At 36.4% G+C, this 12,400-nt stretch overlaps 1 protein-coding gene and 1 non-coding gene across 2 annotated transcripts in view; one reads left to right on the top strand and one right to left on the bottom strand.

Annotated features, from left to right (window-relative positions):
* Positions 1 to 12,400, bottom strand: part of FAM126B (family with sequence similarity 126 member B) — a 72,919-nt gene that overhangs the window by 32,989 nt on the left and 27,530 nt on the right. Inside the window, 3 exon segments of the mRNA XM_032636863.1 lie at positions 1,992 to 2,107; positions 3,423 to 3,503; positions 7,640 to 7,819. Of these exon segments, the coding sequence (XP_032492754.1) occupies positions 1,992 to 2,107; positions 3,423 to 3,503; positions 7,640 to 7,819 (377 nt within the window).
* LOC116757245 lies at positions 3,874 to 3,980 on the top strand. Its single transcript, XR_004350892.1, has one exon. It is a non-coding gene; the product is annotated as a U6 spliceosomal RNA (small nuclear RNA).

Here is a 12,400-nt window from a genome sequence, read left to right as displayed (position 1 = left end):
CAGGTAACCAGATGATTTTTATGCAAACTAGTCTGCAAACAGTACTTATGAACCACTATTCTAATATACATTTTCTATTATTAAATGATTTGAGTACCCCAACATAACTGTATAGAAAAAAATTAGGTTGTTACTTTAAGTTGGGATAAGGCCTTCTCCAGGTGTTATACAGCACCCTGCTGGCTAATAAAGAACAATCACTAAAGCTGAATTCCAATATGTTAGGAAACAAGGGAAGCCACTGTGTTTTCTATCATATGTGTAATATTGGAAAGACCCTTAAGAAGAACTGGAATTCCAGACTGAAGCACTTGATCAAAGGTCAATAATTTAGAAATCTGCTTGATCCTATAGTCCTTCCATAACTCTAATATTATAACCAATAAGATGAGTACTATTTTACTATGAGCATAAAATATTATATAACAAATAATAGTATCGGGACTTCCTCGGTGGTACAGTGGCTAAGACTCTGCACTCCCAATGCAGGGGGCCTGGGTTTGATCACTAGTCAGGAAACTAATCCCACATGCCACAACTAAGAGTTCACATGCCGCAACTAAAGATCCCCGCATGCCACGACAAAGATCCCAAAGATCCCGCAGGCCACAACTAAGACTCAGTACAGCCAAATAAATAAATAAACAAACATTTTGTAAAAAAGAATAATAATAACAGTATCACTAACATATATTATGTTCCAGGCACCATGCTAAGCATGTTTTAAGCATCATCTCATTTACTGCTCACAATAACCATGCAGGGCAATGTATGGTAAAAAATTTGGCCTTGCCCGAAGAAAGTTTTAGCCTTTGCCCTCAGCTTCTGGGAAGTAACCTATGTCATACCTGATAAGTTATTTAGAGTGGAGGCTGGTGACACAGGCTCTCTTTGTTGGTAATGGCTAGATTGAAAGGCTATAAGACTGCGATGATTGATAGGATTAAGGTGAAAGTTTGGGTGAACTTTATGTGAAGTGACTGTGTCTCATTTACCTGAATGCATTATGGGAACAGATACTGTGTCTGAAGGACACTTCCTCTATCTAGCATTGTAAAACAGAAGCCATGTAAATCCATCCATCCTTCCTCTAATATTAATAGAACATGCTAAACAGGGATCAATAAGATTGTCCAAGCCTACAAGGTCATTAATTTGCTGAACAACAGCCCTGTGTGGAATACAGACCTGAGCTTATGGCAGAAGCCAGTAAGTGCCACCTAGCAACAACTTCTGGGATTTGGAACCAGAAAATTTCCATTTGAGAGACAACCTGCTTACCAATGGGTATGAAGTGAGACTGCCCCCATGACTGAAACATAAAATAATCCTGAAATGTGAAATACCCATAATATCTTGGGTAATGTCAGAAAAACACCAGAAAAGTTCCATAATAAGTGCCAGAAGAGTTCCATAATAAGGTGCAAATGGTTTGTGCAGAAACATGCTACCAAGGGAATGGAAAGAAGTACTTATAGTACTCATAAGCAGCGAGGCAGGAAACCTCTTTTTCCCTAGGGCCAACTTTGGCACCACCTGACAATCTGCCAGATTCTATCTATCACCTAGATGGGCCCCCGTGAACAACTCTCTATTGATCAACAAAGAGCTGCTACGTTTATGGATGAGTATTTCACTGCTATGATGTATTTCACTAGTATGACATATTTAACTTTTGTCTTTTATCATACCAAACCTGAACCAAAGTAATTGTAGATAACTATTAAGCATAAATTAACAATTTTTACTGTCTACAGTTTTTGGGTTTTTTTTTGTGGTACGCGGGCCCCTCACTGTTGTGGCCTCTCCTGTTGCAGAGCACAGGCTCCGGATGCGCAGGCTCAGCGGCCATGGCTCACGGGCCTAGACGCTCTGCGGCATGTGGGATCTTCCCGGACCGGGGCACGAATCCGCGTCCCCTGCATCGGCAGGCGGACTCTCAACCACTGCGCCACCAGGGAAGCCCTACTGTCTACAGTTTTGACCATTACCGGTTTTGTGCAGTGAATGTTTCCCTCTGTGGATGAAGATCACTGTAAACAACCCTGATGAGATCATGCTGACACAATGCCCCTTCTGTCAAAGCCATGGATCCAATTGTTGAGGGCTACAAAAACAAGGTAAAGTATGAGACTGTGTCTCTAAAATGAAGTAAAAATCTATATCATGTGAGGATATTTAATCCTGTCTCAACAAAAGACAGTTTCAGACCATTTCTTCCGTTTCAAAACCTCTTCCATTTTTCTGTTATATACATTCTACAGCTCCTTTTAAGACGTATTTATACAATATATAAAACTAAAAATACAGTGCTTTGTTTTTTGAAATATTATGGAATGAATCTACATTTAGGACAGAATAAGAAAAGTCATTGAAAAGAATAAAGGCTACAAATAAATCAACTTTAATTTGTTTGTTTCCAGAACTCAGAGCACTCTTGGGGACTATGCATTCAAACCTGGAGGTCTTTCTAACTTCAGGAAGGTTGGTGCTCTCATTAATCTCATTCCACACTGAAGAAAGCAAGGTGCAGAGAGTTATAATTATGGAACACAAACAAGAATACTATGATCAAATGTCTCTTTAATAGTGACATAATTGATTTCATGTTTCTAAAGTTAGAAGAACCATCCATTTGTAAACTTTTCACTACCCTCCATTTTATTTTGTAACTTGATACATGGAACACAGTTAAAATCTATTACTCAGAAATGTTCTATGCTAAAATCAGCCCTGGTTAAATAGGAGGCATTCTATTTTCAACACAAAACAAAGCCCCAGGAGAATTAATTAAGAAAATAAATAGTTGCACAGAGCTATGAGGCAACTGGATACTGTTTGTTGGTAAGAAAATAGATTTCAATTTTTACACTACTGGTAAAGTTTCTTTAAGCGCTTTCCTCAAGTTTATGCACTGAAGGCCACTACAGACAAGAAGCTTGCTTCAAAGCCTATGTCCTTAAAGAGAGCAGGCAGAAGGAGTTCAGCCCAACAGGAGTCATCTACCTATATAATTATCAGTGTTCTCACAATCTTCAACCAAATAAATATAAGTAAAAATCAGAAGTGTAATTATTTTCCTAAAAAATAATGAAAATAAATCAATCTAACATAGATGATTTCTAATTAATATGGAAGACAAAAAAAATTAAAAGAAGATTTTTGAAAATATTTTTGAAAAAAAAAGGCCAAAAACGATACTGGTAGAAGAATGAAAAAGAAAGAAACCAGAACTAGAGGAAAATTTTCCATGAATTACATTCTCTCTCCCTTGACAACAGCTCAGCTTTATATCACTAATAACAAACATCTCCATTAAGAAACAAATCAGTAAAGATGTGTTAGGAATATTTATCTCTAGTAAGAAATTGACTTTTACTCAACATAATTTTAAAAAATTCTACCTTTCCAGTCTTACTTACCTCATGGTATATTGAAGGCTTGGATAAGGAAGGGATAGTAAAAGACAGAACTTTATTGTTCCCATCTTTATCAGCAATTTCCTATGGTTAAAATAAAAAAGCAGAGATAATGAAATAATCACAGGACTATATTAAAAGAAATAATAATTACTTTCTTAACAAATATATCACTGGCAATTGAGGAGAATGTTTAGAAATAGTAATATATAAAAATATTATTACCCTAGTGTATCTTTTCTAACCTATTAGCAGATTTTGTACACTTTGGTAGTTGAGTTATCCTTTGAGAGACACTGAAAGATATAATACTACAATCAATCAAATACACCATGACAACAAAGACATGAAGTAGGTGCACAAATTTCATGATAAATTTACATACAGGCTAGGGAGATTACAAGTGATCAGATCTTTTAGTTGAAACATGACTGAATTTAAAAGATTAAAATCACTGCTCGCTTCGGCAGCACATATACTAAAATTGTAATGATACAGAGAAGATTAGCATGGCCCCTGCACACGGATGACACGCAAATTCGTGAAGTGTTCCATATTTTTGGAATGGGAGAAAATATTTGCAAGTGATGCGACAGACAAGGGCTTAATCTCCAAAATATACAAACAGCTCATATAACTCAACAACAACAAAAACAACCCAATCGAAAAACGTGTAGAAGACCTTAATAGACATTTCTCCAAAGAAGACATACAGATGGCCAGTAGGCACATGAAAAGATGTTCAACATCATTAATTATTAGAGAAATTCAAATCAAAACTACGAGATACCACCTCACACTGGTCGGAATGGCCATCATTAAAAAGTCTATAAATAACAAATGCTGGAGAGGGTGTGGAGAAAAGGGAACCCTCCTACACTGTTGGTAGGAAGGTAAGTTGGTATAGCCATCATGGTAAACAGTATGGAGGTTCCTCAGAAAGCTAAAGGTAGAATCACCACATAAAAAACTAAAATGAAAGGTTTTAGCCAAGAAATCCACACTTATTAAAATATGAAACACAGGGCTTCCCTGGTGGCACAGCGGTTAAGAATCTGCCTGCCAATGCAGGGGACACAGGTTCGAGCCCTGGTCATGCCACGGAGCAATTAAGCCCGTGAGCCACAACTACTGAAGCCTGTGCACCTAGAGCCCATGCTCCGCAACAGGAGAAGCCGCCGAAATGTGAAGCCCGCACACCTCAATGAAGAGTAGCCCCCGCTCACCGCAACTAGAGAAAGCCTGCGTGCAGCAAAACTAAATAAATTCATAGAAAAAAAAAAAAGGAAAAACACTGTTGTAACACAGGATGAATCTTAACTAAAAGAAAATCTTACAATTATTCAGCAATAAATTAATGACCTGAAATAAGCTACGTATTAACATAATTAATAGTAGTCCAAGTGATTAATCATAAGTTCATACTTAAGTGGTTTTTACTGATTACAAAAACATTCCTGTGATTTTTAAAAGCACTTTATCTTTCACTGAAAAGGTTAACAGCATCTATTTCTACAGTCTCTGGCACCGCCAATCTTCTACAGGTATCAATACAAATCTGCCTACAGACTTCCCTGGTGGTGCAGTGGTTGGGAATCCACCTGCCAATGCAGGGGACACGAGTTCAAGCCCAGGTCTGGGAAGATCCCACATGCCGCGGAGCAACTAAGCCGGTGCGCCATAACTACTGAGCCTGCGCTCTAGAGCCCGTGAGCCACAAATACTGAGCCCACGCGCCACAAATACTGAAGCCCACATGCCTAGAGCCCGTGCTCCACAGCAAGAGAAGCCACCGTAATGAGAAGTCTGCGCACAACCAACGAAGAGTAGTCCCCTCTTGCCGCAACTAGAGAAAGCCTGCAGGCAGCAAGGAAAACCCAGTGCAGCACTCCCCACCAAAAGAATAGATATGAGATCCTATTAAAAAAAAAAAAGATCTAATAATGTTTTAAAAAAAAAAAACTGCCTACAGATGCCAGCAATTAGAGAGGTGAAATGCTCCTCCTGCATTACTCCTTTTCTCTACTGTCTTTAGCCTGTTTCTTTTAAAACTCATATTAGTATACATAACTGGCATAAAATACAGACAGAGAAGACTGCCCTAGAAGGAAGGTAGTCAGAGAGAGACTGAGTAGTTGCACAGCATAAGAGGAAGAAACAACAGGAAAAAAACCCAACTATCATCACCAGGACACAAACCCAAAAGAACTTCCCTATAGGGCTAGTTTTGGGGTTTAATATGTCACAGGAGAGTACCAATTACATGTGAACAATGGCCATACCTCTAATTTTGGCAGGAAAATGGTTTAAAAATCCCTAGAAAGATCATTTAACTACTCTGTAGGCAAAATAGTTACCACCACATCTGGGCCACTGTGCCTCAGAGAACATCTATGCTAAGATGAATGGGCCTGATTTAAGTTAGGCAATAAAATTTTAATTTTTATTCCTAAATTTCAAATTAAGCCAAATACTTTTTATTTATATCTGTGTATATATCTGTGGAGACGGGTGTCATAAAATTTTTTTAAGTTGAGGTCAATATAAAGCTCTCTCTTGGGCTACTGAAGCAAGGGAGAAATGCTGGAGTGAGAAAAGAAGAAAAAGAGAGAAATTAATATATAAAAGAAATCCAGTGTGGTAAGAAAAATCGAGACACAGAGAAGAGAGAACACAGGTATCAAGGGAATTAAAAGAAGACAGAAACCTGACGTTACATTTCTGATATATAATTGAGCATCTTTAAAACAGTACACTATTTTTTTTTTTTTTTTTTTTTTTTGCGGTACACAGGCCTCTCACTGCTGTGGTCTCTCCCGTTGCGGAGCACAGGCTCCGGACGCACAGGCTCAGCGGCCATGGCTCATGCGCCCAGCTGCTCTGCGGCACGTGGGATCCTCTTGGACCAGGGCACGAACCCGTGTCCCCTGCATCGGCAGGCGGATTCTCAACCACTGCGCCACCAGGGAAGCCCAAAACAGTATACTATTTTTGAGATACCAAAAGATAGTTAAACCATAGCACCAACAAGTACTGTCAAGAACTTGTCAGGCATCCCACTATACAAAATTTTTTGCTTCATTTGTCCCACTACTGAATTTTATTACATTAAACAAAACAAATGATAGCTTAATGTCAAACATAATCTAAAACACTAAACTCAATTTTTAAATCAACATTTACTAAGTGCTTTGCTAAGCACTAGAAACACAGTGATATGTGAAACAAATTTCCTACTTTAACAGAAAAAATCAGGCAAGGTAGCAAAATAAAGAATTTTATACCTACACCAGCTTTTCATTAAAAAAACCCATCTTTAATTATGGTATAACTATTACTACTACTATTTATAATAATAGTGGTAAACATTTGATAAACACCTCAGGAAACATGTTGGGTTCTTCTAATTGCTTTCAATCCTACTAACAATGTTTTATTTCTGTTTTACAGGACGAGGCAACTGAAGTCAAGATATTAAGTAACTTGCTTAAATTTAAAACAGCCAGTAAGTGACAGTACCTGATTTTAGACAAAATACAAGTGATTCCACAGGCCAGGCTCCGTCCTTCAGATTCTAGTGATGGAAATGTTTTTTTAATGATTTTTTAAGGGATAATACTTAGAGGAATGAGCACTGGTGCAGAAGAATATTTATTTTTTGTGAGATTCAATGTTTTGTGAGGTACTTTGGTTGAGGTACCTCTCAACTACAAACTTAACTTTAATATGTGGAGCGTCTGTTTACAGTGAATACACAGAATATAAGAATTCAAAGGGCAGGAATTTCAATACCAATGTTCTAAACTGGGCACCAGGAGAAAAAAAAAACAACAACAGAATAATAACGTTTAAGGTATTTAAGAATTCCTTAGAAGAAAAAAGTTTCATAAATAATGTATCAAATACATAATGTTTTATCAAATGATTAAAAATAAATTTAAAAAAAGGCATTCATAAATATCAGTCAAATAAAATAATTAGAAAAATAAGCCATAAAATATTAATAATGCTATCAATTATAAGTTTCACCTACTTTATAAAATGCACTACCATCAATTACTTATTAATTACTGTACTCAATTACCGTACTCAATTTAGTTAATTCAAATAAGTTATTCAAGAGACATTTAAATTTATTTTCCTCTAAATAGTCTTCAAGTATTATTTCAGAGGACTTTAAAAAATACTTAAAATTTCCCAAACTATCATTTTCCACTTACCAAATTGTAAATTCCTAAAAGTAGTGCTTCAATGCAACCATTACTCTGTCTGTCTCGGCTAACTGTAAGCCGTAAATAAACCCACATCAATTCTGGCAAGAACTGCAGTGTGAACCTCTTAAGTCGAACTTCAGAGCTACGGTAGAGCTCAAACAGCTGGTGGCAGACAGGCTCCAGGAGCTAAGAAGAAAATAAAGTGCATCAGTTATTTCCATTCTTTTGGCTGTAACTGTAATGTTTTTTTTAGGCACATATACTTGTATAATATTTTTAAAATAAATTCTCAACATTAAATTTTGCTTATTCTGAATCAATGCAACCAAAACCTCAATCTCTATTTATACTCAGAGACTACACATTAAACTGACCAATCCAGTAACTGCAAGAAGTACTTTGTGCCCAGATAATAACAACATATCTTTCAATACACTGTACTATTAAACTTATTAATTAGTTCTTTAACCAATGTACTACTTTATATTTAGTGAGTTTCCTTTTCTGTTATTACCAAACCTTACTATCCTCCATTTTTAAAAGTTTCTATTGGAAGAAAATAATTTCAAATAATCTTGTTGGAAATAAACTTTAAATCTCAACTTAAGACTATGATTTATACAAATTATATACCACTCAGTAGATAAAGGGACTTGGCAATACATAAAATTTGGACATCCAAAATGTTAGTTAATATTTTAAATACATACAAGTAAAACAGATTACTTCTATGTTTTAAGACTGACAAATTCTACTAATTATATTTATTGGAAAGATTTTGAAAAGGAGGAAGTATAAGTATACAGAAATAGCTTTTCCAATGTTTAACTGGATAATTTTTCATATGATATCATACAATATGACTTATAAGGAACTTCATAATCTTAAAAACTGAAGAAAATGAGCAGTTTAAACAAACCTCCCCTTTTCCCCTGAACTTGTACTGCTAATTTAGACTGGTTTTGTTAGAATAACTGCAGACTTCACAAAACTGGCTATGATTTTAAAATGCATATAAAACACTGAGAGGAAACTATAAAAAAAATTTAACACTAGCTTTTGTTTTGTTTTGTTTTTAAAAAATTTTTGTTGGAGTATAGTTGATTTACAATGTTGTGTTAGTTTCAGGTGTACAACACAGTGAATCAGTTATACATATACATATATCCACTCTTTTTAGATTCTTTTCCATGTAGGTCATTACAGAGTATTGAGTAGAGTTCCCTGTGCTATTCAGTAGGTCTTTTATTAGTTATCTACTTTACATATAATAGTGTAACACTAGCTTTTAAAAAAAAAGAACGATTCAGTAATTTATATGCTTACTTCTATTCTGAATGATTATAATAATATATATACACACTTGTATATCTGCTTGAATGTAGTTATATATGTCTGTAATAATCTAGCACTCTAGAATAAAGTCATTACTTTCAAAATTTTAAATTAAAAGTCAACAAATCCTATGTTGATTGTACAGTTAATACACTTAGATGACTTAAGCTTAGCTCTTAACAAACAACTTTAAAGCTAAAAAAATTTACACGCCTAGTCTAGTAACTACTAAGCTCTTTATATGAAATCACTCTCATAGGATTTAAAATATTAAAAAACATTCCAACTCTCCCCTTACACGGAAGTCTAGACCAGTCAGACAATTTGCCCAAGGTTACAGAAATTAGTAGCAGAGAAAGACACCAGAATTCAGATCTTCTGACACCAAGTTGATGTTCTCACTATACCGCATTTCTTATACCAGGATGGAAGTGGAGGAGGAGGTGAGCGTTGTTTAATTACAAATAGTGTAGTCCATGTAGTGCCAATAACGAAGTAATAAACTTTTGAAAATGGTCAACTGCTGGCAACTTTGTGAAGTACTGACAACAATATTCAGCTCCTTAGGACAATTAAACATTGTTGCTCTCACAAATTTATGTATTAAAAATATATGTCCATGTTTCAAATCTACTTTCCTCTTTAGTAAAAGACTCTAAAATTGCCTTCTCTAAATTTCACTGGCCATGGTACAATTACAATTTGTCTATGTCATAAAGACCTTATTTTCCTTCCTCAACAGCAAGTACACTGGCATATAGAGACTATACTTTAATAAGCATTGCAAAGATATACAGAGTTACCAAAATTATTACTCTGCTTTTTTTTAAAAGGAGGGAGGAGTGGCTGGCAATCCAGTAAATTTTCATCAACTCCACTGCAAAATAACACTGTTAAAAACCTGCCAATGTGCTCTGTTAAAATCTTTAATTCTAAGCATATGTTATCATGCCATCATGTTCTCAATTTTTCAGTGTCAGAAATGACCTCCCCTAAATGGTGCTATCACCCACAGCAAAAGGTGTTAAAAATCATTATCTTCTCGTTAAATAAAAGCTTAAGAATAATTTACACCTTCCCCAAACTTAGCAAATAGTTTTGACATGATAATTACTAAGAGGCATGCCATATGATGAACGCATTGAGAGCAGTTTGGGTGGAATAATGGAGACTGAACCCAAATATGAGTGGGTTTAAGAAAAAATATGAGGTGAGGAAATTGGCACAAGTAGACAGAGACTGTGAATAAGCAATACTTTATAAAGTTCATTGGGAAGAAGGACAGAAAAATAGGGTAGATAATAAAATAGGAGGCAAATCAAAGAAGGTTTTTTAAAAAATAGAATATGGTTGTTTATCATATTCCTTTCATCAGAAAGGAAAAAAAAATCAGTGACAGGGACTTCCCTGGTGGCACAGTGGTTAAGAATCCACCTGCCAATGCAGGGGACATGGGTTCAAGCCCTGGTCTGGGAAGATCCCACGTGCCACAGAGCAGCTAAGCCTGGGCGCCACAACTACTGAGCCTGCACTCTAGAGCCTGCGAGCCACAACTACTGAGCCTGCATGCCACAACTACTGAAGCCCGCACGCCTAGAGCCCATGCTCCGCAACAAGAGAAGCCACCGTAATGAGAAGCCTGTGCACCACAATGAAGAGTAGCCCCTGCTCGCCACAACTAGAGAAAGCCCTCACACAGCAATGAAGACCCAATGTAGCCAAAAATAAATTAATTAATTAAAAAAAAACCTGCTGTTTTAAGAAAAAAGGAATCAGTGACATAGGAAAGGGAGGGGATAACTGCAGTAGCAATCTTTGAGGTAGTTAGAGAAGATGGGATTCAGGCCTAAGTGGAAGAGATGGCCTTTGATACAACCTGAGACACTTCATCTACCCAACAGCAGAAATGGCAGGAGAGTGTGGGTAAAGATGCTGGTAGAGTGGTAGATTTGAATGGGAGAATAGAGTTTCCAACTATTTTCTTCTTTTATAATGACAAAGAAAGCAAACTGAAAATGAGGAGGAAGGGCAGTAAGTGTGAGGTATAAAATGAACACTGGGACAGTTGTACCAATGAAATATTATGTGCTCATTTATGATTTTTAGTCCTGCATTTAAATGGAAAAAGTCAACAAAATTGTGTTTTTTCCAGGTACGTTCAGCCGCTCAGGTACAGGCATGAAGTGGATGGCTGGGTTTTATCCAGTGTTGAGATTTTGCCCAAAGAATATGAACTAAGGGAATGACAGGCAAAGGAGCTCAGAATGTTTGCAAGGGAATGACTGTAATGATGGATCAAGAAAATTTAGCTAAGAAAAGAGGCAAGTGAGACATTTGAAGGAAGTGAGACATTTGAAGGGAGGCAAAAGGACAATCACATCATAAAAAAGCAATAGGGTTAATGGTCTCCTTGAAGTGGAAGAACTGCTAGAGTGACTAAGGGATCTGGAAGGAGGGAAAGGAGAAAAATAAAGCAACATGTTGGTCTAGAGATTAAAACTTGAGCTGTAGTACAGGTTGGCCATGATATGTAATATTAAACTTCTTTGGGAATTCCCTTGCGGTCCAGTGGTTAGGACTCAGCACTTTCACTGCCGTGGCCCGGGTTCGATCCTGGGTTGGGGAACTAAGATCTCCCAAGCCGTGCAACATGGCACAGCCAAAAAACAAAACAAAACAAAACACAACAAAAAAAAAAGAACTTCTAGGAAATATACTTTCTTAAGAACTTTCATGGTATTTAAGGCAAATTTGTTTCTTATTAGTAAATAATACATTTATGTTTCAGAATATAACAAAATCAGGACTAAAAGGGTTCTCCTTCTAGAACTGAAGTCCAGAATTGCTTTGAGATTCTACGGAACTTAACACTCTGTTTTTCTGAAGTATGAATGCATGGTTAGAATCTTATGACCTGACAGGAGAAAGGATGGAAAGACAGACCTGTTCTAGTAACTGGTTGATTATAATGACTGCTGGTTCTTGAGCTTGAGTCTCTCAAGTTGTAATTTTTCTATTTCTAGCCTTGACAAAGTCTCACACATTAGTATTATGAAGTATGACAATATAAAGTGAGTTAATTCTTATAATATCACAGCTTCCAAAGCATAAAAGAAAAAATGGAAGCCAATACATTTCACATACTTGTGAGTCCTAATGAAAACGACAGCATTTTAGAATCTCATTTTGTATTTTACTATTCTTTTTTTCCCCCTGATGATTCTTTTTTGGCCGCGTGGCTTGCGGGATCTCACTTCCCCAACCAGAGACTGAACCTGTGCCCTTGGCAATGAAATCATGGAGTTCCAACCACTGGACCGCCAGAGAATCCCATGTATTTCACTATTCTTCTAATCAATATTTATTAAGTGTTCATTATGCACATGATAAAATACTGGATTCTAGGGAATTAACAGATATATATGTTAACAG

The sequence above is a fragment of the Phocoena sinus genome, chromosome 7 (assembly GCF_008692025.1).
Source record: "Phocoena sinus isolate mPhoSin1 chromosome 7, mPhoSin1.pri, whole genome shotgun sequence".
In the NCBI taxonomy this organism is placed as follows: domain Eukaryota; kingdom Metazoa; phylum Chordata; class Mammalia; order Artiodactyla; family Phocoenidae; genus Phocoena; species Phocoena sinus.
This window is presented reverse-complemented; position numbering and strand designations above follow the sequence as displayed.